The 24,655-nt window shown below is 39.0% G+C and overlaps 1 protein-coding gene across 1 annotated transcript; it reads right to left on the reverse strand.

The window, feature by feature from the left end:
• Positions 1 to 18,977: 18,977 nt before the first annotated feature.
• On the reverse strand, positions 18,978 to 20,363 carry LOC145510493 (heterogeneous nuclear ribonucleoprotein A1-like). Its single transcript, XM_081501851.1, is given in 1 exon segment — positions 18,978 to 20,363. A coding segment is annotated over 1 exon segment (963 nt). The 5' UTR covers positions 20,306 to 20,363; the 3' UTR covers positions 18,978 to 19,342.
• Positions 20,364 to 24,655: the final 4,292 nt, after the last annotated feature.

A 24,655-nucleotide genomic window follows, 5' to 3' on the forward strand; every position in this document is an offset into this window, starting at 1 on the left:
ACCCAAAGGTAGTTTTCTGCTCTGTATAACTGCAGATGATAAGGACGTAAAGCATGAAACTACAGATAAATCCCCACATTCATGAGAATCACTGTAGAACAGGTGCTGCCCAGCCTGGGGATACAAGACCATGGAGGGTGGAGTGAGGTATGAAAGGCTGAGAATAATACTTCTATGGATCATTTCCACTGGCTAGGTGGCTGGGTTGCAAGAGCTGCAGCTGGCTTCCTCTTCTTGCTCCCCACACCCTTCCAGAAGTTTCCACTCCTGCCAGATCATGGAGGGATAGAGATCATTGAACTTTACCTTGAAGGTGATGTCAAGCGCAATATCATGCACACAGTGCCTGGCCTGTGTGATGTGGTTATATCATCATTATCATCAATCATCACATTTATTAGGCATTTTCTACACGCCAGGCACTTTGTACACTTTATCTCATTTTATGCTCACTATAACACTCTATGAGTGGTGTGTGTGTGTGTGTTTGTGTGTGGGGGGGTGTGTTAGTCACTCAGTCATGTTCAACTCTATGACCTCATGGACCTGTCAGGCTCCTCTGTCCATGGAATTCTCCAGGCAAGAATACTGGAGTGGGCTGACATTCCCTTGTCCAGGGGATCTTCCTGACCCAGGGATCAAACCCAGGTCTCCTATGTTGCAGCCAGATTCTTTACCATCTGAGGCACCAGGGGAGCCCAACACACTATGAGGTAAGTAGTACTATTATACCATTTTACAGATGAAGAAACTGAGGTTTAGAGAGCTTAAACAGCTTGCTCAAGGACTAGAACTAGAAAACGATAGCTGACCCCGAGAAGTCTAACTTCAGCGTTCTTATTCCTTAGCATGCATCACATTTTCTCCTTGTGCGCCTGCTCTGAATGCTCTGGAGGAGCATCCAAGGGCTGTTCTGGACTAAACTGAGAAAATGCATAACCCTGAGCTACAGTACCTGAAGGTCCTGGGCTGGTGCTAAGTTATAGCCTCCTCAATGTGCTCTTGTCTGTATCAGCAGAAGCCCAGGAGCAAAAGTCCAGGTTACCAGGGGTCCAGAGGTCCTCTCCAGATATGCCTTTTATCCTTCATTCTGAACTCAGGGCTCTGTCCTAACTTCTCTCATTTTCTCTGCTTAACTTCCTCCTCCTTGTCTCTTCAGAGGCAGTGTCTTGGCTTTCTCCACAGCTTTGTCTTCAGATGCCGCTGGTAGCAAGACTCTTGGCTCTTAATTCCAAAGGCCTTCCCCTGCGGCTGCCTCAGACAGCCTAGCCCACCACCTTGAAACCAGAGCTCCTGTTAGGTCTTATGTTCCAGGTTCTTACGTTCATTCTGTTGAGACGCCATTGTGAACAGTCCTTGAATCTGCCAAACATTCTCACCACCAGACCACACCTCCACTGCAGGGGTCCCGCTTCCCAACCTGAAACCTGGGATGATATTAGTTTATTCAAGTTGAGTCCTCCAGCAAATATTCATATTTTAAAAATAGTATAGTTGTTTCTCCCCACTTTAAGACTGTCTCTGGGAATGCATTCACTGAAGTTTCATTGACATCAGCCGCCTGGGTTTCTCTCCCTTGTTCACACTTCTCACCCAGAGGGAGCATTTTATTTTCTGCAACCACAGCCCATGCTCCAGCTGGAATTGCATTGCACTCAGTCTACACTATAGCATTTCCTTCTTAACTTAACCTGGGACTTTAAAACAGACATATGTTTAAAAAGTAATAAATTCATATGGCAAAAAGCTAAGACAGGACAAATGGTATTTAATGAACAACGTACTTCCAGCTCCATTTGGCCAAAAATCCCACTGTGAACTGTTGTTGCACTTGCTGTCTAAAAAATTTTCATACAATCGTTAAGTACATGCACATTTATTTTAAATAAATGAAGCATATTATACACAATATGCAATGTATAAGGTTTTGTGAACTTTTTTCTATGATAGAGATGTTGCCTTTTCAGCATATGCAGAAGAACTCTACCTCATTTTTTAACATCTATATGATAAACATACGTAGCTATAGCCTAGATTTTTCGATCAATTCCATGGCAATAGACATTTAACTGTTTCCTGTATTTTTTGCTACTATAGCATTATTTTAATGAGTATATATGTATATATGTGTGTATATGTACATGTAATGTCTATATTTAAATAGTCTTCTTCCAATTACCCCTTTATTTCCTTTATATTATTATAAAATTACCTAGTTGCATTTATTTTGTAACTCATTTGTTTTTCCCCATTAAACTGTAATCTCTTTAAGGAAAGGGACTTTATCTATTTCTTCTTCTCCTTTTTTGGTTCATTTCTGTATCTCTGGCACTTAAAATAGTGTCTGCAACATAGGTGATATTCAATAATTTTTTGAATAAATGAATCAGTGAAGAAAGAGATTTTTCTTACATGTTATTTGAGGTATACCTATGGAATAAAAACCTCAAGTGGAGATGTAAACTTAAGGCATTTACTAGGGATATTGTGGCTCTGCTGGTAAAGAATCCACCTGCAATGAGGGAAACCTGAGTTTGACCCCTGGGTTGAGAAGATCCCTTGGAGAAGGGAAAGGATAGCCACTCCAGTATTCTAGTCTGGAAAATTCCGTGGACTGTGTAGTCCATGGGGTCACAAAGAGTTGGCTACAACTGAGTGACTTTCACTTAGGGATTTACTGGAGATTGCTAAGTGTCTATTAGGTAGTACCAATGTTTAACTCACCAAAAATTTTGAAAAGGCTTATTCTCACTCATTCTCCAACCATATGAAAACAGTTCACTACCTTTATTGTAAGGTCAGGGCCCCTTTTCTCTCCTCATATATTAATTCTTTTTTTTTTTTTTTTTAATTCTTAACCTTGTAGGCACGTGGACCCCCTAGACTACACGTTAAATCTCTGTTCATGACTTCCCCCATAGATGCCCTTTAGTCTGTTTTCACTTGCCCACTCACACTAGTGACAGTCACTATCAAAACTGTTGAAACAGGGAGGATGGCCACACGGGCTTGGAAGCAGGCACCATCCTTTGGGACAAGGAACCCTGGAAAACCCCACTACCATAGCATGATTTTAAAAGATGAGAGTGTGTGTTTGTGTGTGCTTTGGGTAGGTATTAATACATCACCCTGGGTATGCTGGAGCAAGGATTTTACTTTCTCAAGTCTAATTTCAATATTACCAACACTGGAAAATACAAGTATTTTAGACACTTTTATAAGAGTAGAGTTGAGTATTTTTCATATAGTTGTCTTTCTTTTTAAGAATTTACCAAATCTCCTTCCCTCCAGTTTTTTTTTTTTTTTTTTAACAAGAAGCAAAATAGGAATGTCTACAGGAATTAAGAACATTGGAAAATATGGAGGAAATTTGTTCTTTAATGTGAACATTGCCATATTTTTTGAAGCTAGTACATTCAAGAAAAATAAAAGGATTGATGTGCTACATTATAGGTAATTAATGTATGGAACCTCTAACTCTGAGAAGGGTGTCTGGTGGTGAAAGTAAAGCCCGATGCTGTAAAGAACAATACTGCATAGGAACCTAGAATGTTAGGTTCATGAACCAAGATAAATTAGAAGTGGTCAAACAGGAGATGGCAAGAGTGAACATCGACATTTTAGGAATCAGTGAACTAAAATGGACCGGAATGGGCGAATTTAATTCAAATGACCATTATATCTACTACTGTGGACAAAAATCCCTTAGAAGAAATGGAATCACCCTCATAGTCAATGAAAGAGTCCAAAATGCAGTATGTGGGTGCAAATACTATCTCAAAAATGACAGAATGATCTCTGTTCATTTCCAAGGCAAATCGTTTAATATCACAGTAATCCAAGGCTATGCCCCAACCACTAATGCCAAAGAAGCTGAGGTTGAACAGTACTATAAAGACCTACAAGACCTTCTAGAACTAACACCAAAAATTATGTCTTTTTCATCACAGGAGACTGGAATGCATAAGTAGGAAGTCAAGAGATACACGGAGTAACAGGCAAGTTTGGCCTTGGAATACAAAATGAAGCAAGGCAAAGGCAAAAAACGTTTTGTCAAGAGAATACACTGGTCATAGCAAAAACCCTCTTCCAACAACACAAGAGATGACTCTACACATGGACATCACCAGATGGTCAACACCGAAATCAGATTGATTATATTCTTTGCAGCTGAAGATGGAGAAGCTATATACAGTCAGCAAAAACAAGACTGGGAGCAGAATGTGGCCCAGACCATGAACTTCTTATTGCCAAATTCAGACTTAAATTGAAGAAAGTAGAGAAAACCACTAGGCCATTCAGGTTATGACCAAAATCAAATCCCTTACGTTTATATGGTGGAAATGACAAATAGATTCAAGGGATTAGATTTGGTAGACAGAGTGCCTGAAGAACTATGAATGGAAATTCGTTACATTATACAGAAGACAGTGATCAAAACCATCCCAAGAAAAACAAATGCAAAAAGGCAAAATGGTTGTCTGAGGAGGCCTTACAAATACCTGAGAAAAGAGGAGAAGTGAAAGGCAAAGGAGAAAAGGAAAGATATATCCATCTGAATGCAGAGATCCAAAGAATAACAAGGAGAGATAAGAAAGCCTTCTTAAGTGAATAATGCAAAGAAATAGAGAAATACAATAGAATGGGAAAGACTAGCGATCTCTTCAAGAAATTTAGAGATACCAAGGGAATATTTCATGCAAAGATGGGCTCAATAAAGGACAGAAATGATATGGACCTAACAGAAACAGAAGATACTAAGAAGAGGTGGCAAGAATACACAGAACTATACAAAAAAGATCTTAATGACCTGGATAACCATGATGGTGTGATCACTTACCTAGAGCCAGACATCTTGGAGTGCAAAGTCAAGTGGGCCTTAGGAAGCATCACTGGAAGCAAAGCTAACAGAGATGATGGAATTCCAGCTGAGCTATTTCAACTCCTAAAAGATGATGCTGTTAAAGGTTACACTCAATATGCCAGCAAATTTGGAAAACTCAGCAGTGGCCACAGGACTGGAAAAGGTCAATTTTCATTCCAGTACCAATGAAGGGCAACACCCTAAGAATGTTCAAGCTACCACACAATGGCACCCATCTCACAAGCTAGCAAAGTAATGCTCAAAATCCTCCAAGCCAGGCTTCAACAGTACATGAATCGTGAACTTCCCAACATTCAAGCTGGATTTAGAAAAGGCAGAGAAACCAGAGATCAAATTGCCAACATCCATTAGATCATGGAAAAAGCAAGTGAATTCCAGAAAAAAAATCTACTTCTGCTTCACTGACTACACCAAAGCCTTTGACTGTGTGGATCACAGCAAACTGTGGAAAATTCTCAAAGAAATGGGAATACCAGACCACCTTCCCTGCCTCCTAAGAAACCTGTATGCAGGTTAATAAGGAACAGTTAGAAACAAACATGGAACAATGGATGGTTCCAAATTGGGAAAGAAGTATATTGTACATCAAGGCTGTATATTTTATCTTGTTACCCTGCTTATTTAACTTATATGCAGAGTACATCGTATGAAATGCCAGGCTGTATGAAGCAGAAGCTGGAATCAAGATTGCTGGGAGAAATATCAGCAACCTCAGATATGCAGATGACACCACCCTTATGGCAGAAAGCGAAGAGGAACTAAAGAGCCTCTTGATGAAGGTGAAAGAGGAGAGTGAAAAAGCTGGCTTAAAACTCAACATTCAAAAAACTAATAGCATGACATCCAGTCCCATCACTTCATGGCAAATATGGGGAAACAATGGGAACAGTGACAGACTTTATTTTGTTGGGTTCCAAAATAACTGCAGGTGGTGACTCTACCTATGAAATTGAAAGACGCTTGTTCCTTGAAAGAAAATCTATGACCAACCTAGATAGCATATTAAAAAGCAGAGACATTACTTTGCCAACAAAGTCCATATAGTCAAAGCTATGGCTTTCCAGTAGTCACGTGTGGATGTGAGAGTTGTACCATAAAGAAGGCTGAGTGCCGAAGAATTGATGCTTTCTGTGATGTTGGAGTAGATTCTTGAGTGTTCCTTGGACTGCAAGGGTATCAAACCAGTCAATTCTAAAGGAGATCAATATTCATTTTAAGGACTAATGCTGAAGCTCTAGTATCTTGGCCATCTGATGCTAAGAGTGGACTTATTGGAAAGGACCTTGATGCTGGGAAAGATTGAAGGCAGGAGAAGGGGACGACAGAGAATGAGATGGTTGGACATCATCACTGACTCAGCGGACATGAGTTTGAACAAGGTCCGGGAGATGGTGAAAGACAGGGAAGCCTGGCCTGCTGCAGTTCATGGAGTTACAAAAAGTCAGACATTTCTGAGTGACCAAACATAACAAACCCTGAGAAGATGTAAAACATATTGAAAAATATAAAATACTGTATGTTCCTCTTAACTTGAAAGGCTATATTCACAAAAAACAGGTTTTTTGGGGAAAAAAAAAACTGGTTTGAAAAATACTATGACGTTAAGCAAAAGCTGATACTAGAAGATGGAAATATAAATGCAGCTGTCAATTCCCTTATAAGTATATACTGCATATGCTGGTGCTAATTTGCTTCAGTCGTGTCTGACTCTTTGCTACCCCATGGACTGTAGCCTGCCACCCTCCTCTGTCCATATGATTCGCCAGGCAATACTGGAGTGCATTGCCATGCCCTCCTCCAGGGGATCTTCCCAACCCAGGGATCGAACCTGCATCTCTTGTGATTCCTGCATTGGCAGGCGGATTCTTTACCACTAGCACCACATATATATCCAAATAAAAAGAATAAATTTAGCATATTACCTAATAAGATTGTCAGATATAATCTCATACAATTGCATGCATATCTTAAAATAGGAATACTAGGAAACATAAAATTAACCTCCATTTACCTCTCTTGCTTGGTAGAGACTTTTTATTTCCTTCCCCCAATGTTTTAAGTAATGATGGCAGATTTGCTCAGGTGGCTCAGCAGGTAAAGTATCTGCCTGCAATGGAGGAGGCACAGGAAACGTGGGCTCGATCCCCAGGTCAGGAAGTTCCCCTGGAGGAGGTCATGGCAACCCACTCCAGTATTCTTGCCTGGAGAATCCCATGGACAGAGGAGCCTGGCAGGTTATAGTCCATAGGGTCTCAAAGAGTCGGACACAATTAAAGCATTTGAGCACACACAGTGTAGGAAAACCCATCTATTTGCAGACTGCTGCTGCTGCTGCTGCTGCTAAGTTGCTTCAGTCGGGTCCGGCTCTGTGTGACCCCATAGACGGCAGCCCACCAGGCTCCTCTGTCCCTGGGATTCTCCAGGCAAGAATACTGGAGTGGGTTGCCATTTTCTTCTCCAATGCATGCATGCGTGCTAAGTCATTTCGGTCGTGTCCGACTCTGTGCGACCCTCTGGACAGCAATCCACCAGGCTCCTCTGTCCACGGGATTCTCTAGGCAAGAATACTGGAGTGGGTTGCCATTTCTTTCTCCTCATTTGAGGACTGTGCTTCTCCAACTGTCTATGGAAAAAGGTCAATTTTTTCCCCCATTCATCCTTGACTGATATTTTTATAAAGTACAATAGAGAATAAATTACTAGAAGCATAAAGTAAAAAATAGGAATATATAAAGCAAACAAAAGCCATACATTATGCCCATATTTTTATCATCAAATCAAACAGACATAAAATGAATTCCAAACTGCTGTACAAGTTTCTTCAGCTTATTCTCAATGTCTCACGTTCCCCAGTAGACAGATGATAAACTGTGAGAGATCATCTCTGGTCCACAGACCACAATAGAGGATTCTATCAAGGAACGTATTTATTTTCTAGGGTTTAATTTCTTGTCCATTTATTCAATTCTTTTCAAACACTCTATGAATTTTTGACTCTCATTGTGGCATTCTGTTTAAATCCTTCCTGTATTCCTCCTAGAAATTCAAAGTACCTTTTGATGGAAAAAGCTTTGGAAGACCTCTATTCAGTTCAGTAGCTAAGACTGAGATGGTAAATTCCTTTTACCAATTTCAGCTGCTTGCTGGGCAGCACATTTCAGGCCACAGAGCCCAGCACCCCGGCCCTACAAGCCTCTGTCCACTCATATTCCTACTTAGCACCTCAGAGAGGCCCTCAAATCATTTTTAAGGCTCAGGGGTATTTTTATTCAGTTTCCCTTAGTTCTCCCAAAGCCGAATGGCAAAATCCTTACTCTCCTGCTCTTTTGGCTTCTATTTTTATTTCCCCAGTATTTTATTTCTGCTTTTGCTAATACTCCATAAGAGAAGAAATGAAAACATTAGTACACAATAAACACAAAACTCTGCTAGTTTAGGAAAATAGAAACATATAAAAAATCTACTTACACTAGAATCTCTAGTAAAGGAGGAACTCGTGGTTAAAAATCTCATTTTAGGCACTAAAATATTTTGGCTAAATTTATGGAATATAGATCTCTAATGGGCAAAACAAAAATCACATATTTGTAGAATTTTCTTAAAAAGCTTTTGATGTGCAAGTTTGGTAAGACTTTAATGTGATATAATTTGTCAAAATGTACATTCTTATTAATAGTTATAAGTTGATTTTTTAAAATTTATTTATTTATTTTTAATTGGAGGATGATTGCTTTACAATATTGTGTTGGCTTCTGCCATTTATTAACATGAATCAGCCATAACTATACATACATTCCCTGCCTCCTGAGCCTCCCTCCCACCTCCCACCACTTAAAAGTTGATTTTGAGTTTTAATTATCCACAGCCAGCAGTGAGTTCTCCTTGAAGAAATTCAGTAGGAAGCACTGTACAAGGTCAAATCATCGCTGCTCTGAGCCTAGTTCCGATGGTTGACAATTTGTGTGAATTTTAACACATCATTTATGGGGCTTCCAACTTGCTATTCGTCCAATAAAGACAGTGAAATCTTTCAGAGAAAGAGTGGAGACTAAAAGAAGGGGCGTGGCTAAGATTTAAAAGCCAAGTCACCTCCCTGCAATAAAACAGTCACTACTGACTGATGACTTAATGTGAATTTAATCTGAGCTTTTTCATTGAATCCTTCTTGCCAAGCTTTGTTCTAAGTGTTTTGAAAGAATGAACTCCTATAAGTCTCAGAACCACAGGATGAGGCGTATGCTGTCTTTATTCCCATGTTGCATTTGAGCAAACCCAAGCACAGATGGATTAAATCACTTGCCCAGGGGCACATAGCTAGGAAGTCAAGGTACTCAGGTTTGAGCTAAGAGTTTACATTCTTAACATTCTGCTGTATCTTATCCTAGTGCTGCATATGATCTCATTAATACAGGCACCCTAGTGTCATTTTTAACTTTAGTTGAGAAGTCCTGGTAATTTTACCTATTAAATACTTAAAAACTCTATCCCTTGCTCTAAACTTATTCCCACTGTTTCATCCAGGTAATTCACTCATGGATCAATAAATAATTGTTCATTAGTAACACATTATCAGGCATTTGCTAAATTCTGGGTCTGTCATGGTGAATAAGGCACATTCTCTGCCATAATAGTGCTTATTATCTTGCAAGAAGAAAGTACAGAAGATGAGATTATTTATAACAGTGACTATATTTCCTCTTTACTTACTTCTTACACTCTTTGCCTCTAGATTCAATGATGCAGTCATTAAAATTGCCTCTAGTGTCTAATCTCTCATGCATATATTTTTTCATATTTCTGTGCCTTTGTTCGGATTGTCTTCTCTATTCGAACCATTTTCCACCTTTTATCTCCTGGCTTATAGTTACTTTCAAGAATCACTTCCTCTAGGAGCTCTACCCATACACTAGTTAAACTGGTTTAAAAGCAAACCACACTAGTGTGTGTTTGTTCCTTGATCAAGTACTGTGTCTTCTTTATTGAATAAAGATGCTCTCAGTCTGAAAGTTGGACGGTGAAGAAAGCTGAGCGCCGAAGAATTGATGCTTTTGAACTGTGGTGTTGGAGAAGACTCTTGAGAGTCCCTTCGACTGCAAGGAGATCCAATCAATCCATCCTAAAAGAGATCAATCCTGGGTGTTCATTGGAAGGTCTGATGTTGAAGCTGAAACCGCAATACTTTGGCCACCTCATGCGAAGGGTTGACTCATTGGAAAAGACCCTAATGCTGGGTAGGATTGGGGGCGGGAGGAGAAGGGGACGACAGAGGATGAGATGGTTGGATGGCATCACCGACTCGATGGACATGGGTTTGGGTAGGCTCCGGGAGTTGGTGATGGACAGAGAGGCCTGGCGTGCTGCAATTCATGGGGTCGCAAAGAGTCAGACACGACTGAGTGACTGAACTGAACTGAACTGAACTGAACTTAGTCTGTTCAGGCGGCTGTAAAAAAATAACTTAGACCAAGTGGACTATACACAGCAGAAATTTATTTCTCACAGTTCTGAAGGCTGGAAAGTACCAGATCAAAGCACCAGCAGATCCAATGTCTGATGAGGACTTATTTCCTCATTCACAGATGGCATCTTTTCACTGTGTTCTCACAGGTATGCAACAGAGAGGAATCTCTCTGGGGCTTCTTTTGTAAGGACCCTAATCCCCTTCACGAGGGCTCTACCCTTATGGCCTAATCAGCTCCCCAAGGCCCCACCTTTTAATACCAATCACTTTTGGGGTTCATCATATGGATTTGAGAGGGAAAACAAACATTCACCCCATAGCAAGTGCCAAGGGCAGGATCTAGTGCAGCACTGACATTTAACAAATATATATAGAAATGAACCAGAGAAGTTGTTACTTGAACCAGAGAGTTGTTCAGTCCTCTCTCCCAAGTCTGTAGTTCCTCCCACTTGCTTGCCAGAGGAGAATATTTATAGCTACATCCTAGTGAGTATAATCAATATTCTTTCCAACCACCGTTCTCACTCAGGCACATACTAAGTTCTTGCTTCACCCAAGATTAAACACCTCAGTTCTACAGATCTGGGAAAATTCACAGTCCTGCTCGTTCCCACCATCTGTACATTTGAAGACTGTTATGTAGCTGCTCAGTCAGGTCCAACTTTTTGTGACCCTGTGGGCTGTAGCCCACCAGGCTCCTCTGTCCATGGGATTTCCCAGGCAAGAATACTGGAGTGGGTTGCCATTTCCTTCTCCAGAGGATCTTCCCAACCCAAGGGTGGAACCTGGGTCTCCTGAATTGCCGGTCGATTCTTTACCACTGACCTACCAGGGAAGCCCACATATTTGAAGACAGGCAAATGATTATTTACCTTTAGCAAGCATAAAGGGGAAAAAAGCATTGAGATGGTTCTGTAACAATATGGCAGTCTATTTTTTACCTTGAAAATAAGCTGGGAGGGGTTGAACCCATATTCTAGAGCCAGATTTCACATATACTATGGGTGTTGACAAGCTGATTCTGTTATCAAAACATATTCTCTTTGTTCAATATAATGGGAAGGTCCAAAAACATTATCCAGCAAAGATCACGGCTGAAATATAGTTTCTACCAAAAACGGGATAGAAATTATAGGTCAGAAAAAAATTTTTAATTGCATTTGTAAACTAAGTAACTAACCCAACCCAACCCATTTGTCAATAATGAAAAAAATCCTCATTTTATTTTTTAAAATCTAATTTAGACTTCCAAGGATATTTTATTTTCTTTTAAAAGTGTCTATTGTTGTATTCATAATGAAAATTAATGAATTGAGTTTTTACTTCCATGAAAATAAATTTAAAATTTATTAATTTGGCCTTGCTGCTTGGCATGTGGGATCTTCGTTTTCCTACCTGGGATTGAACCAGCAGCCCTTGCAGTGGAAGTATAGAATCTTAACCACTGGACCACCAGGGAAATCCACCCCCCCAAAATAAGTTTAATATTTAAAGTTTAAGGAGAAGAATCATCATTGTGCTTTTCTGCCTCAATCTGTGGAAAGAGAAATTGAAATTTTCTGAAAGTTTTAGAAAAGTCTTAATAGTAAAAGGCAATGAACCAACAGATTTCTCTATTACTCTTGGAGTTATAGCTGTGAGCTATGTGTTCCCATTTTAAAACAGAAGCAGTATCCAACCTTCAAAGTACAATGAGAAGAGAATCAGTCCCTGAGAAATGGTCTGCTTCAATCCTTCTGTATTCTACCATAAAATGCGGCAGAAGCAAATAAGAGTTTATTTACTGCTGTATAAAACTTTGGCTGAAGAGGCAAGGAAAGGAAGTCTGCTTTCGATTTCAACCATCTGGAAATATTACAGCTCAAAGCTAAGATCTTCCAATTTTCTTGTAGGATAAGGAGCGTGTTTCTCCTTAACTCGACACTGTAGGCCAGAACAGAGGTCACAGAAATGATGCTTTCATAGGTAAATTTCCCCATGTAGCTGTACCACTCCTCAGGAACTTTCAAAAACTTGAGGAAAAATATGGATTAATAATGGTCTTTTTAAATGTGAAATCCCCACACGTTTTTAATTAGAGAAATTATTTGCAAAGTCATCATTGCCCTGTTTTGTAATCCCTCATAAGTGTAGAATGTAGCTCTTTTACATCTATTCACCCTCAAAACTGATTTTTTTTCCTCTTCAAAATAAATAAGAATCACTTTTTTCTCAAGAATATCTGGATAGGGTGATTTTCCCCAATTCTGAGATCAGCCATCTAAAGGATTGTTTAACACTTTACACATCACTTAACCCCTTGGAACTTCTGTTTTTCTTTCTGTAAAGTAATACTGACCACCCACTGAACCCAAGGGCAGGGAGGAAGGAGTGCACCAGGGCTGAGGAGAAAAGTGTGATGCAAATTCTAGGCAGAGAGTGTGGTCTCCTGTAGAAAAGCGTCAGTTAACCCCCAGGAAAGCAAAGGGTTTTGTTCTCAGGGTTTTGTTCTCGTTTCAGAGGCTAAGTGACCTTTGAGAGTCCATCTACTCTTACCTCAACTTTCCCCTCTGGACAGTGTCTATCCTCAAGTCAAACTCTCTTATTTGTCTTGCTTATTTTGGTCTAATTATTTTTTTCTTCTACGCTTCTATCACTTTTATTTTTTATAAATTTATCTTTTTTTTTTTTTTACAATATTTCCTCTTCCATTTTCTTTTCTCAACACATTCAAATTTATTGATTTATTTTTTGCTTAGAAAGTATGAAAATTGTTGTAAGATCTCAGAGATCTTCTTGGGAAAAGCCACTTGGAAATAATAAACATAAATAACAATAAATACTTAGAAAGCTCCCAGAACTGATGAAGTCCTTTTGCTATTTCCAAACAATAGGCAGAAGAGAATTCAAATTTCTTAATTTTGCCCTTTAACTTATCCTCAATCTATTCTGACCTCGGAGGAAAAAGGCACTGTATTTAAATCCCCCTGCCATTTTAATCTTAAATTTACGGAAATTTTTGCATTTAGAGTTGAGAAAGGAATTTTTCCTGAGATAGAGGACAGAGCTCAGACAATAAAATTTAAATATGAACAGCAGCAAAAATGTTCAAGGTCAGATAATCATGTAAGTTACAACTCACCACAGTTAATTCAAAGAGGCAAACCCGATTCATACTGTCTTTACTTATGATTGGGGCAATGTTACTTAAAATAAGAGGACTTCCACACAGTGCTTAACAATTCTATTTATTATTCAAGGTTTTCATGATGCTTTCCGTCCAAGGACATGATCTTTTTATAAAAAGGTTTGCAGCTCTCACTCTTCCAAAGCAAGAAAAAAAAAAAAATTAGAAATGTGGCTTTCATGCTGATAGATATGATACACTCTCCGTTTGTTTCTGTTGTGTGCTTCACTTTTGTTTTCCAGTATGTTGATTACACTGAGCCCTGGATACCATTTGTAGATTTCAAAAGCTGAATGGAGTAGAGAATAGGCACCTGTGACAATAGCCCCAGGTGGGTGTCAAAGCACTTTACTGACCGCAGCAGAGAGTGTGGTTCATTGGCAGGAGCTCTAAAGTGCCTGTGCTCCCTTGGATCCAGTTGTGCTGTTCTTGGATTACATATTGGATCTTATTTCCATATTAAAAGAGGAAAAATATAGGAAGGAGATAGAGACACTTTAGGATATTTTTAGTTGACATCAAGCAGTACATATAAAAAATAAAATATAGAAATGCATCTGGTCTTTAAAAAGAAACAAAAACAGAAAATAAAAGAAAGCCCTCTAAAACGCAAAGAAGAAAGAGTCCTTTGCAGAGAATCATAGTACAAAAATCAGGACTGTCCCAATTAAACCCTTAGTTTTGTAAAATTTGCCAGGTTTTTCTGTTTTGCAGTTTCACTCCAAAGTTCAGATCGGAAATACAAGCTGGTCCCAGAAGTGATAGAAGCTGTCAAAATAAGGTGCTGGGGAAAAGAAGCTGTGAAAAGAACATGGATCTAGCACAGTATGATAGTATGAGAAGAGAAGCATAAAAAGGCATGAGATGTCCACAACCTTCACATGAGAATTGGATTAGAGAAATTAAAAAATATTTCAAGCACCCTGAGGAATAAGAAGCTACAAAATAATGGAGAAGAAAAGGAAACAGGGAGAAGAACAGAACAGAAAGGCACCAACTGATCTCTGAGGTCCTTCAGATGAAGTACAAATGAGGGGAACTGAGGTATCCCAGCTGACTGGCATCACCAACTACCAGAGATCTGAATGATGCTATCTTGGTCTCGTGGCCCAATCAATCCAGCTGCTATCTGACTGGAACTTCCTGAGAGATTCCCGGCTAAACCGCCTTGCAGCCCATAGAACTGTGGGGAAAAAATGTTCAAAAAATAGATCCATCTTTTTGAAACCTGTACACTCTAAACAAAGGTGAGGCAAAATTTTTTTATTTGAACCGTGTTATCCCATCCAGTGTATTAAAAAGCAGAGACATCACTTTGCCAAAAAAGTTTCATATAGTCAAAATTATGGTTTTTCCAGTAGACATGTATGAATGTGAACGTTGGACCATAAAGAATGGCGCAGAATTGATGCTTTCAAACTGTGATGTTAGAGAAGACTCTTGAGAGTCCCTTGAACAGCAAGGAGATCAGACCAGTCAATCCTAAAGGAAATCAACCCTGAGTATTGGAAGAGCTGATGATAAAGCTGAAGCTCCAATACTTTGGCCATCTGATGCGAAGAGCCCACCCATTGGAAAAGACCCTGATGCTGGGAAAGATTGAGGGCAAGAGGAGAAGGGGGCAACAGAGGATGAGATGGTTGGATGGCATCACTGACTCAATGGACGTGTGTGTGTTAATCGCTTGGTTGCATCTGACTCTTTTCGACCCCATGGACTGTAGCCAGCCAGGCTTCTCTGTCCATGAAATTCTCCAGGCAAGAATACTGGAATGGGTTGCCAATCCCTTCTCCAGGGATCTTCCTGACTCAGGGATCGAACCTGGGTCTCCTGCATTGCAGGCAGATTCTTTACCGTCTGAGCCCCTAGGACATGAGTTTGAGCAAACTCAGGGAGATAGTGAAGGACAAGGGAGCTGGCGTGCTACAGTTCATGGGGTTGCAAAGAGTTGGACATGACTTAGTGACTGAACAACAACAACAATCCCATAAAAAATATGAACAATGCTTTTTAAAAAATTATTATTGTTTTGAATCTGTGGTCAATACTTTTGGCAAAAATATCTATACATTCCAAATGTGTAATTTGTCACCAAAAACATTAATTCTGCATTCGTCCAGAAGACAAAGTGGAGTGACTGTCAGAAGCATACAAAGTTTCTTCTACAATTGCTTAAGCTATGAAAATTCCAAAGACTCCGATTTGGTAAGTAATTTCAAAACCAAGGCACAAAAGAATGTGTTTCTCCATGAATCATGGTGAAATTTCTGAATTTCTTCATGTAACTATCTCCAAGTTTTTAAAAGAACTAGTGATATGAAATAGTGAACAGATGCTTCTATGACAAATGCTCAGATGGGAATATATTATAACATAGGATACTGATCAGTGATCACTTAGCCATGATTCCTTAGATGTATACAAATCAGGTGTATTCGAGGAGTATATAACTATGAGTTTCTTGCTATTTATTTAAATTGTTGAGTTCTTCAAGTCAGCTTGAAGAACTCTTATTTTCTTTGTGAAATGGAAATTATGGTTCTCATATTACACAAGACTTTTGCCATGACAACATAATAGTCATAGAAAGAAACAAATCCAATCTGAAACTACCATAATAATATTTAACTTAGTATTGCAGAACCCTGATGGCTACAAGTGGCAACAACAGCTGAAATGTTAGTGGGGGAGGGGAGGACTTTCAAAACCAAGACTGGAAGAGCAAGACTGGCCCCTCAAAACACAAACCAGGGTTTTCTACTGAATGACCATTAATAATCAGTTATACCAGTTCAGATATAAAATATAACATTTTACCCTTTCCTCCATCGTTCTTTTTTTTTTCATTTTCAATGTCCTTGTATCTTTTCCAACTGACCCTTCAGTACATTTAGTAGAAGCTCTCTTTCTGTGTGTTGGTAGCTATAATGTCAATATGTAAAAATAGGTCTTAAACAAACAAGACCTCTCTTCATTATTTTTTTTTTTTCAAAATTACTCTGTAGCAGCCCTGCCTTAAGCATTGCAGCAAACAACTATGATTCAAAAAAGAGTAAAGTCATGCATGGTGATCAATAACAACCCTTGGATGCTGAACTTTTTTTTTCTAATACTGGACCAACGCTGCCATTTGGCACCAGTAAACAGGACTTGTATTACCGACTTCCTTTAGCAGAGTTGGCTATAACTTCTTCTCTAGCTGCCGCTGCCATCGAGGATTTGTCTGCATATTTGAGGAGAAGAGCCAGGAAAAACAGTTGTCTTTGCCCAAGAACATAAGTCTATCCAGTAGTGGAATAAGCCAAAGATATCTAAGTGAGCTTTGGGTTTTGCACTCAGCTTAAAAGTGATCCTTCCCTTGATCTTCCCAATGCGTTTTCTTAAAGGTATTGAAAGCTGAAGGTCTCTGAAGAAAGGTTTCTGCAAACAAAGCCCAAGAGCACTAAAAACCTCAAACCCATGTAAACAAGATCAGCTGTTTGAGCTAACCTCTTGCTCACTAGTAGCCAATTAGCTAACTCCACACTCCCACACACCCCAGCATGTTCTCAGAATAATAATGATGTCTCAGGAGGGTTAAACAAATGACCAGAAATCACATAGCTAGTGCCTGGACTAGCAGAGTGAGAATTAGAATCAATCCCAAAACCCAGCAAGCCTGTTCCTCTCTGCCATGCTGTTTCTTGGTCTGCAGGTCAAATTTCCTAGTCTTTAAAACAAATTTAAAGAAGTCTGAGATAGATAACTGCGCTGAAGGAGTTTCATTCTCATTCAGGAAACAAGATGGAAATATGTATTGATTATATACTAGTAAAATCTTAAAATAGTCCCAAAGGTTTCACTGCACAGCAATGTCTTTAACATCAAAATTTCCCTGAAATTTTCAACAGTAGAAAATACTAAATGTGTCAGTTGAACAGGTTAACTCTTAAATGCTATTTCATGTGGAGCAAAGAAGAGAAAAGAAATTTGGGGCTGAACCAAAGAGAGCCTTGATACATCATCTGGATGCTGTCTTTTCTGATCAGGTCATTCTGCTGCCTGAGGAAACATACTTTCCTTTCAACACACTCCCTTTTTTTTTTCATTGTCTATGTATGGTCAAGATTTTCTTTGCATTTTGAAAAGATAGTTACTAATTGAATAAATAGACATTGAATTTTTCAAAAGCTAGAAAAACTTACTGTTGTTGTTTAGTTTCTAAGTCACGTCCGAATCTTGCGATCTTATGGACTAAGGCTCCTCTGTCCATGGGTTTTCCCTGGTAAGAATACTGGAGTGGGTTGCCATTTCCCTCTCCAAGGAAAGCTTATACTCACTGATAAACACATATATTTTAATTTTACTTCTTAGAGCCAGTGATCCCAACCCTTACTTTTTCCCCCAGTTAGTGATTCATAGATTTAAAAAAGCACTTTTGAAAATGAGGTGGTTTAATGTTTAGGTTAGAGAGAGATTCATGGAGTCCCTGGGTTATATCCAGAAGCCCACCTTGTACATAATGTTATCATGTAGAATAAGTATCTACTGGGTACTGAGGTTCCATGTACACATAACAATTAAGATAACATTTTAATTTGAGGTTTATTAATCTAACAAAGAAATGGGCATTTTCCTTTTTATTCAATAGAAGCCAATCCTTAAGTTCAGGAACTTCTAGATGATAAATAGGGCTGCTGGGCCATGTAGTCATCCCTGCTTGGGTTGAAATCCTTTCATGATAAATTATTTTATCCATGTATTTGTTTCTTCGCACTTTTATGTTAGCCCTAGAATTTCAGATACAGTAAACTACAAATGTCTCTGACATCCTCAAACTGCCCTCTCAAATTTGTACAATAACACTGAGCATTTGGATGGAGAACAGACAAAAAAGGGAAACGCCTCTATGCACCCATATTATTTAGAATTTTTAAATTTTTCTTTTTTGTCAGAAATATACACAATAATTCTCTTTTCTGAGAAACAAAGATCCAAAAATGGAAATTAATTTTATACTACTCACTATTGCTTATTTTAGACATATAAATAGCAGTGGTTGGACTTATCCTATCAAAAGTGTCACCAAAAGCTATGCATTTGGCCCACACTGTGTGGACCTTCCATAGAAACAGCTTTACTAAATGTTTGATTTGTCTTTTTTTCTGACAGTTAGCAGTGAAAGACACAATAAGATGCAATGTTATTTAACTGGCTTTTGCTTGAACTCTCAAGGTGTTAAGAAAATGGGAAAATATCTTTCAAGCCTTGACTCTAGGAAAAGGTTTGTTTCCCTTGAGAAGCCAATAAGAGTTTACTGATATTGTGGGTTCTGGCACTGATGTTATTTACATCTTTGCCTTGGTCATTAGAAAATTCAGAATAAATGGAGCCAATATAATTAATCAGGACCTAACAAGTTATACCAACTTGTAATAACCTCAGCTTCATTTGCTATTCTGTCCTTTTATTTTGTAAGCTTTTAGTTTTTTTTTTTTTTAAAAAGACATTTATTCAGCGTCATGATCAGACTATTACATTTAGCAATCAACAGCATGGGTGCAAAAAAAAAATCTACATTAAAACCCTTTGTTGGAATGCTTTACACTTTCCACAGAACAGAAACTAAAATAACCTGTTATACAATTAGTCACAAGTACAGTCCTCGAGTTTTTTGCCCATACACATGAGTATTGTCTAAAACATGTCTTCTTTGTAGCAGCTAGGCCCTGCCACCACTGTGCTTGGCTGAGTTCACAAATCTGTTGTAACCTGTAGCTTCCCTGTCACTTCTCTGGCTCTCCTCTCCTCTGGCTCTCCTCTCCTGCTAAGCTTTGTTTCCTGGCAGCAATTAAAACCTTCTGCCACTGCCATAGCTACTGCTGCTGCTGGAACCACCATAGCCACCTTGGTTTCGTAGTTTGGCAAAGTATTGGCCTCCACCACCATAGGGGCCAGAACTTCTGCCTCCAAAGTTTCCTCCTTTCATGGATCCAAAATTTGAAGATTGATTGTTGTAATTGCCATAATCATTGTAGCTTCCGCCACCTCCAAAATTGCTTCCGTCATTACCAAATCCATTATAACCATCTCCACTGCCACCATATCCACCACCACCACGGCTGCCACCAAAGCCACCTCGACCACTAAAGTTTCCTCCACAACCAAAGTTGTCATTCCCACCGAAACCACCTCCACGACCGCCTCCAAAGTTTCCAGAACCACTTCGACCTCTCTGGCTGGATGAAGCACTAGCCATCTCTTGCTTAGACAGGGCTTTTCTCACTTCACAGTTGTGGCCATTCACAGTGTGGTATTTCTGAATGACAATCTTGTCTACAGAGTCATGGTCATCAAAGGTTACAAAAGCAAAGCCTCTCTTTTTGCCACTACCTCAGTCAGTCATGATTTCAATCACTTCAATTTTCCCATACTGTTCAAAATAATCTCTCAGGTGATGTTCTTCAGTGTCTTCTTTAATGCCACCAACAAAAATCTTTTTCACAGTTAAGTGGGCACCAGGTCTTTGAGAATCTTCTCTTGAGACGGCCCTCTTTGGTTCCACAACTCTTCCGTCCACCTTGTGTGGCCTTGCATTCATGGCCGCATCTACCTCCTCCACCGTGGCGTATGTGACAAACCCGAAGCCTCTGGAGCCCTTGGTGTTTGGATCCCTCATTACCACACAGTCTGTGAGCATTCCCCATTGCTCAAAATGGCTCCTCAGACTCTCATGGGTTGTTTCAAAGCTCAGTCCTCCGATGAAGAGCTTCCGCAGCTGTTCGGGCTCTTTGGGAGACTCTGATTTAGACATGACGGCAGTGGAGGAGGGGAAGACTTCAACGATGCTTTCTCGGCGGTGTCCACGAGCAGAAAGCTAGTTTGTTTTTTTTTTTAAACCTGACTTCTCCTACTGTTACTGACTGAACTGTGTTTCTTCAAAATTCATGTGTTGAAGTCCAACCACTGATGTGGTTATATTCAGGGATGGGGCCTTTAAAGAAATGATTAAGCTTAAAATGAGGTCAGAAGAGTGGGGCCCTAGTCCCATAGGACTGGTGTCCTTATAAAAAGAGGAAGAGACTCCAGAGACCTTTCTCTTTGTTCACAAAGGGAAGGCTAGGTGAGGACACAGTGAATGTGGACCTCTGCAAACCAGGAAGAAACGTCTCACCAGAAACTAACCCTGCCTGCACCTTGATCTTGGACTTACAGCCAGAACTGTAAGAAAATAAATTGCTGTGTTTTAACCTACCCAGTCTATGGTATTCTGTTATGGCAGTTCAAACAGACTGATATACGTAACATAATCTCTTTTTGGTGGTTTTTTTTTTTGGCAGTAAAACATTCAAGGTAGGAAAGAAAAGCTGTCATATGTCGGCCATCTGCCCATCCCTCATTTTCCTGTTACCTCAGTGATCCTGGTCTATCCTCTGTCCTCACAGAGAGAGATTAGTGTGGATGTGACAAACTTCTGGGACATTTACTGTGCCATTTTATTCAATATTTGGAAGTTCTCTCTCCCTTTAACCACATCTTCCTCTTTTTATTTTATTTTGATAAGGACTATTCTTAAGGTCTTTATTGAATTTGTTAGAGTATTGCTTCTGTTGTATGTTTTGGTTTTTTGGCCACAAGGCATGTAGGATCTTCGCTCCCTGATAAGGAATCAAACCTGCATCCCTTTTATTGGAAGGTAAAGTCTTAACTACTGGACTGCCAGAAAAGTCCCCACACCTTCCTCTTTTATCTTTTGCATATGTCCAAAAAAGGGCAAACTCTAAGGAGCAGTACATTTTTATGCAAATAATAAAATCTCAGTTCATGTCAACTCATTTTTGTGTCTTTGTAAATGCTCTAGTTTTAGATTTCAATGGCTTTCTTGGCTATTCCTCCCTGGCCTAATAATAGCTGTTCCAAAAATGTCAGGGGTGGACTCTGATCTTAGTGGTTTCTGGCTGCTGTTCTCTTATAGCTACAAGACGATAAGAGAAGCCTATGCACTTGGGGTGACATCTGGCATTTTATAGAATACCTAAAATCAAACGTACATTGCCACTTCCCTCAGAAACAGTATAAACCTTACCAAACAATCGAAGAAACAAAAAAATTCATACACAATTTAGTATGAAAGCTGTATTACTTATGAATGAATAACCATGACATTATTATGCCAAGAGGACATTAGTCCCTTTCTTGCCTTTAGTTCCTTTATGCCTTATAAAGATTTCTATGTTAACTAATGATACATTATATTCCACCAAAATGCCATCTCTGTAATAAAGAGGCAAATCCATTGACCCAGAGAGATGATAGGAGGTTTATAGCTCCTCTCACCACAATTACTGATATGAGCTGAGTCATTTCAAACAAGTGAAGGTGGCATAAAATTGCAAAATTGATTTCCTAACACTGTGCAATCAACTTGGGACATTTATAACATATTTTTTACATCCAAGTCGCTTGCTATGTTAAGAGTGCTCGGTTGTTTGATCACCGCTTGTTTCTTTAGTTAGCTGCTATAACAAAATACTATAGACTGCGTGGTTTGAACAATAAGCATTGATTTTTGGAGGCTAGGAAATCCAAGATCAAGGTGCTAGAAGATGCAGGGTCTGGTGAAAGTCCTCCTCCTGGTTTGGAGATGGCTGCCTTCTTGCTGTGACTTTGCATGGTAATCAGAGAGATCATTTCTCTCATGTCTCTTCTTATAAGGGCACCAATCCCACTCTGAGACCTCTACCCTAATGACCTAATTACCTTCCAAAAGCTCTCCTTTCAAAGATCATCATGGTGGTGATTAGGGCTTCATCATAGGAATCTGGAAGGAATACATTTACTCAGTCCCTCACACCACTGCTTTGAGGACTAATGAGGCAAAATGTTACTGTAGGAGGGATCTCCTTGAAGTTGAGAGGGAGCCATTGCACACCCTGAACACTGTCATCTAGCTTTAGTTGAGTTGGAACGTTGGCCTTGCCTTTTTAAAAGAACAACTGAAACTCTCACAAAGTGACCTGAAAGGTTAAAATTTGATCAGATGATGGGATGAGAGCTTCTAGTGAGCTGTGTCCAAGAGTGTACTCAGTAGATGTTATTGTGACCAAAAGGTCTTGGAGAGCTCAGAGCTGTCAATGGCTTCAGAGATTTCAAAGGCAACTCTTCCTACTGCTTTTAATCCTAGACTTTTAAGAATCACAAAGTTCAAAAACTGAATACATTCTGAAGCTAACCCTTAAGCAGACATTCTCTTTCAGCTTGCCAGCTATTCTGGAATGATGCATGGCTGTTAAGAGAATATTGACCATCTTTGACTTTGAAACTTGAATACAACAAAAATTTTCTATCAACCTCTTGAAACACACATATGCTCTTGACTTACCTCAAAAGACTGAGACACAAAATCCTCAATATTTCCTTGCAGCTAAGCTTCATTTCAATTTTACCTCTAGTTATTTTCAGCTTTAGCAGGAAAATATCTAGGATAAAAAATTTTCTTTCTGACTCTATAAAATGAATACTCAATATATGTGTAAGTGTACAATCATACATTTGTGTCTGTGTGCATGTGCTTAGGTATATATGTATATGTAGATACCCTTATATATCTAAGTTGAAAATTTGCATTTACTTGTTTTTCATTTTTTCTTTGTAAAACTAAATTATTATTTCTCTCCTTATTTCTCAAATAAAATGCTTACACATTACAGAACTTCAAGGATAAGAGTGTTTTAGAGGACATTGTCTTCAACTATGCATGTTAACCGGTTTAATTCCTTGGCACTGACATTTTCTACTTGACTAACTCATTGGTTTGGATATAGTGATCTACATCAACTAAGAATGAGTGAAGACTAGGAGAGACATGTGGAAGTATTTTATGGCTGACATTCATTTTCTTGTCTTTTAAAACCTACATATATTAATCACAGGGGAAGTTCCCCTGGAGGAGGAAATCGCACCCTGCTCCAGTATTCTTGCTTGAAAACTCCCATGGACAGAGGAGCTCAGTGGGCTATAGTCCATGGGGTCACAAACAGTCAGACACAACTGCTTGACTGAGCACACGTATTAATCAGATCTGTGAAAATAATACATCTAAGTGTGTCCTATTAACAGTGAAATAGCTGGTGATGAAACTTTATTAATGAAGCATATATTTTAAGTTAATTGCTTCCAAATATCTTTGGTTGCTTCTTCATCAAGCAAAACTATCTTTATCATGCAACTCAAATATATGTATATTTGTACTAATGCAGATATATATTATGTATATTACCAGACATATGCAAAAAATAAATTTAAAAATCATTATATAAAGATAAAATTACATTAATAATTTTATTATATTTAATAATGGTCCCAAAACAGGTTGTTCTCATTAAAATATTATTTGCAATTGTATTAGTCTGAATAGTCTTTTCTCTCTTGTAGTGACAATGAGTTTTCATTGGCTTATCATAATAAAGCTTACTTCTTACTCACATTAGAATACACTGTGGGTATGCTTTTGTTGGTGATTTTCTCTCGTGTAACCCCAGCCTGAGTCCATCTTGTAAGACTGCAACATGTGGTCTCTATAGTCACTTAATAAAAGGGAAGTAAAATCTGATTGCACAAAGTATTTTAAGGGCCAGACACAGAAATTAATATACAACTCTTCAACTTACATTTCATTAGCCAGAATTCAGCAAAAGACCCTGATCTGATAGCAAATGAATCTGGGAAATGAAGTCTTTATATGTGTCCAGGAAGAGAAAACGGTGGATTGAAAACCTACCATTGTTTCTGTCATAACCTTTATTATTGATATTATTAATTTTTAAGGCATTTGAGTAAAGACAACAGACAATAGGCTTAATATTTTATAAAATATTGACTTAACACAGTATATTGTGTGTGTGTATGTTCTCAGCCATGCCTGACACTTTGCAGCCCCATGGACTGTAGCCCGCCAGGCACACTGTCTATGAAATTTTCCAGGCAAGAATAATAGAATGGGTTTCCATTTCCTTCTCCAGGGGGACCCAGGGATGGAACCTCCATCTCTTGTGTCTCCTGCATTAATAGGCAGATTCTTTACCACTGCGCCACCTGGGAAGCCCAACACACTATATTACAGAAATTCAAAGACCTGCTTCTAAATTTAACCTATTGCAAAACT

Source organism: Giraffa tippelskirchi, chromosome 6, assembly GCF_054371585.1.
Source record: "Giraffa tippelskirchi isolate mGirTip1 chromosome 6, T2T-mGirTip1v1.2.pri, whole genome shotgun sequence".
Classification (NCBI taxonomy): Eukaryota; Metazoa; Chordata; class Mammalia; order Artiodactyla; family Giraffidae; genus Giraffa; species Giraffa tippelskirchi.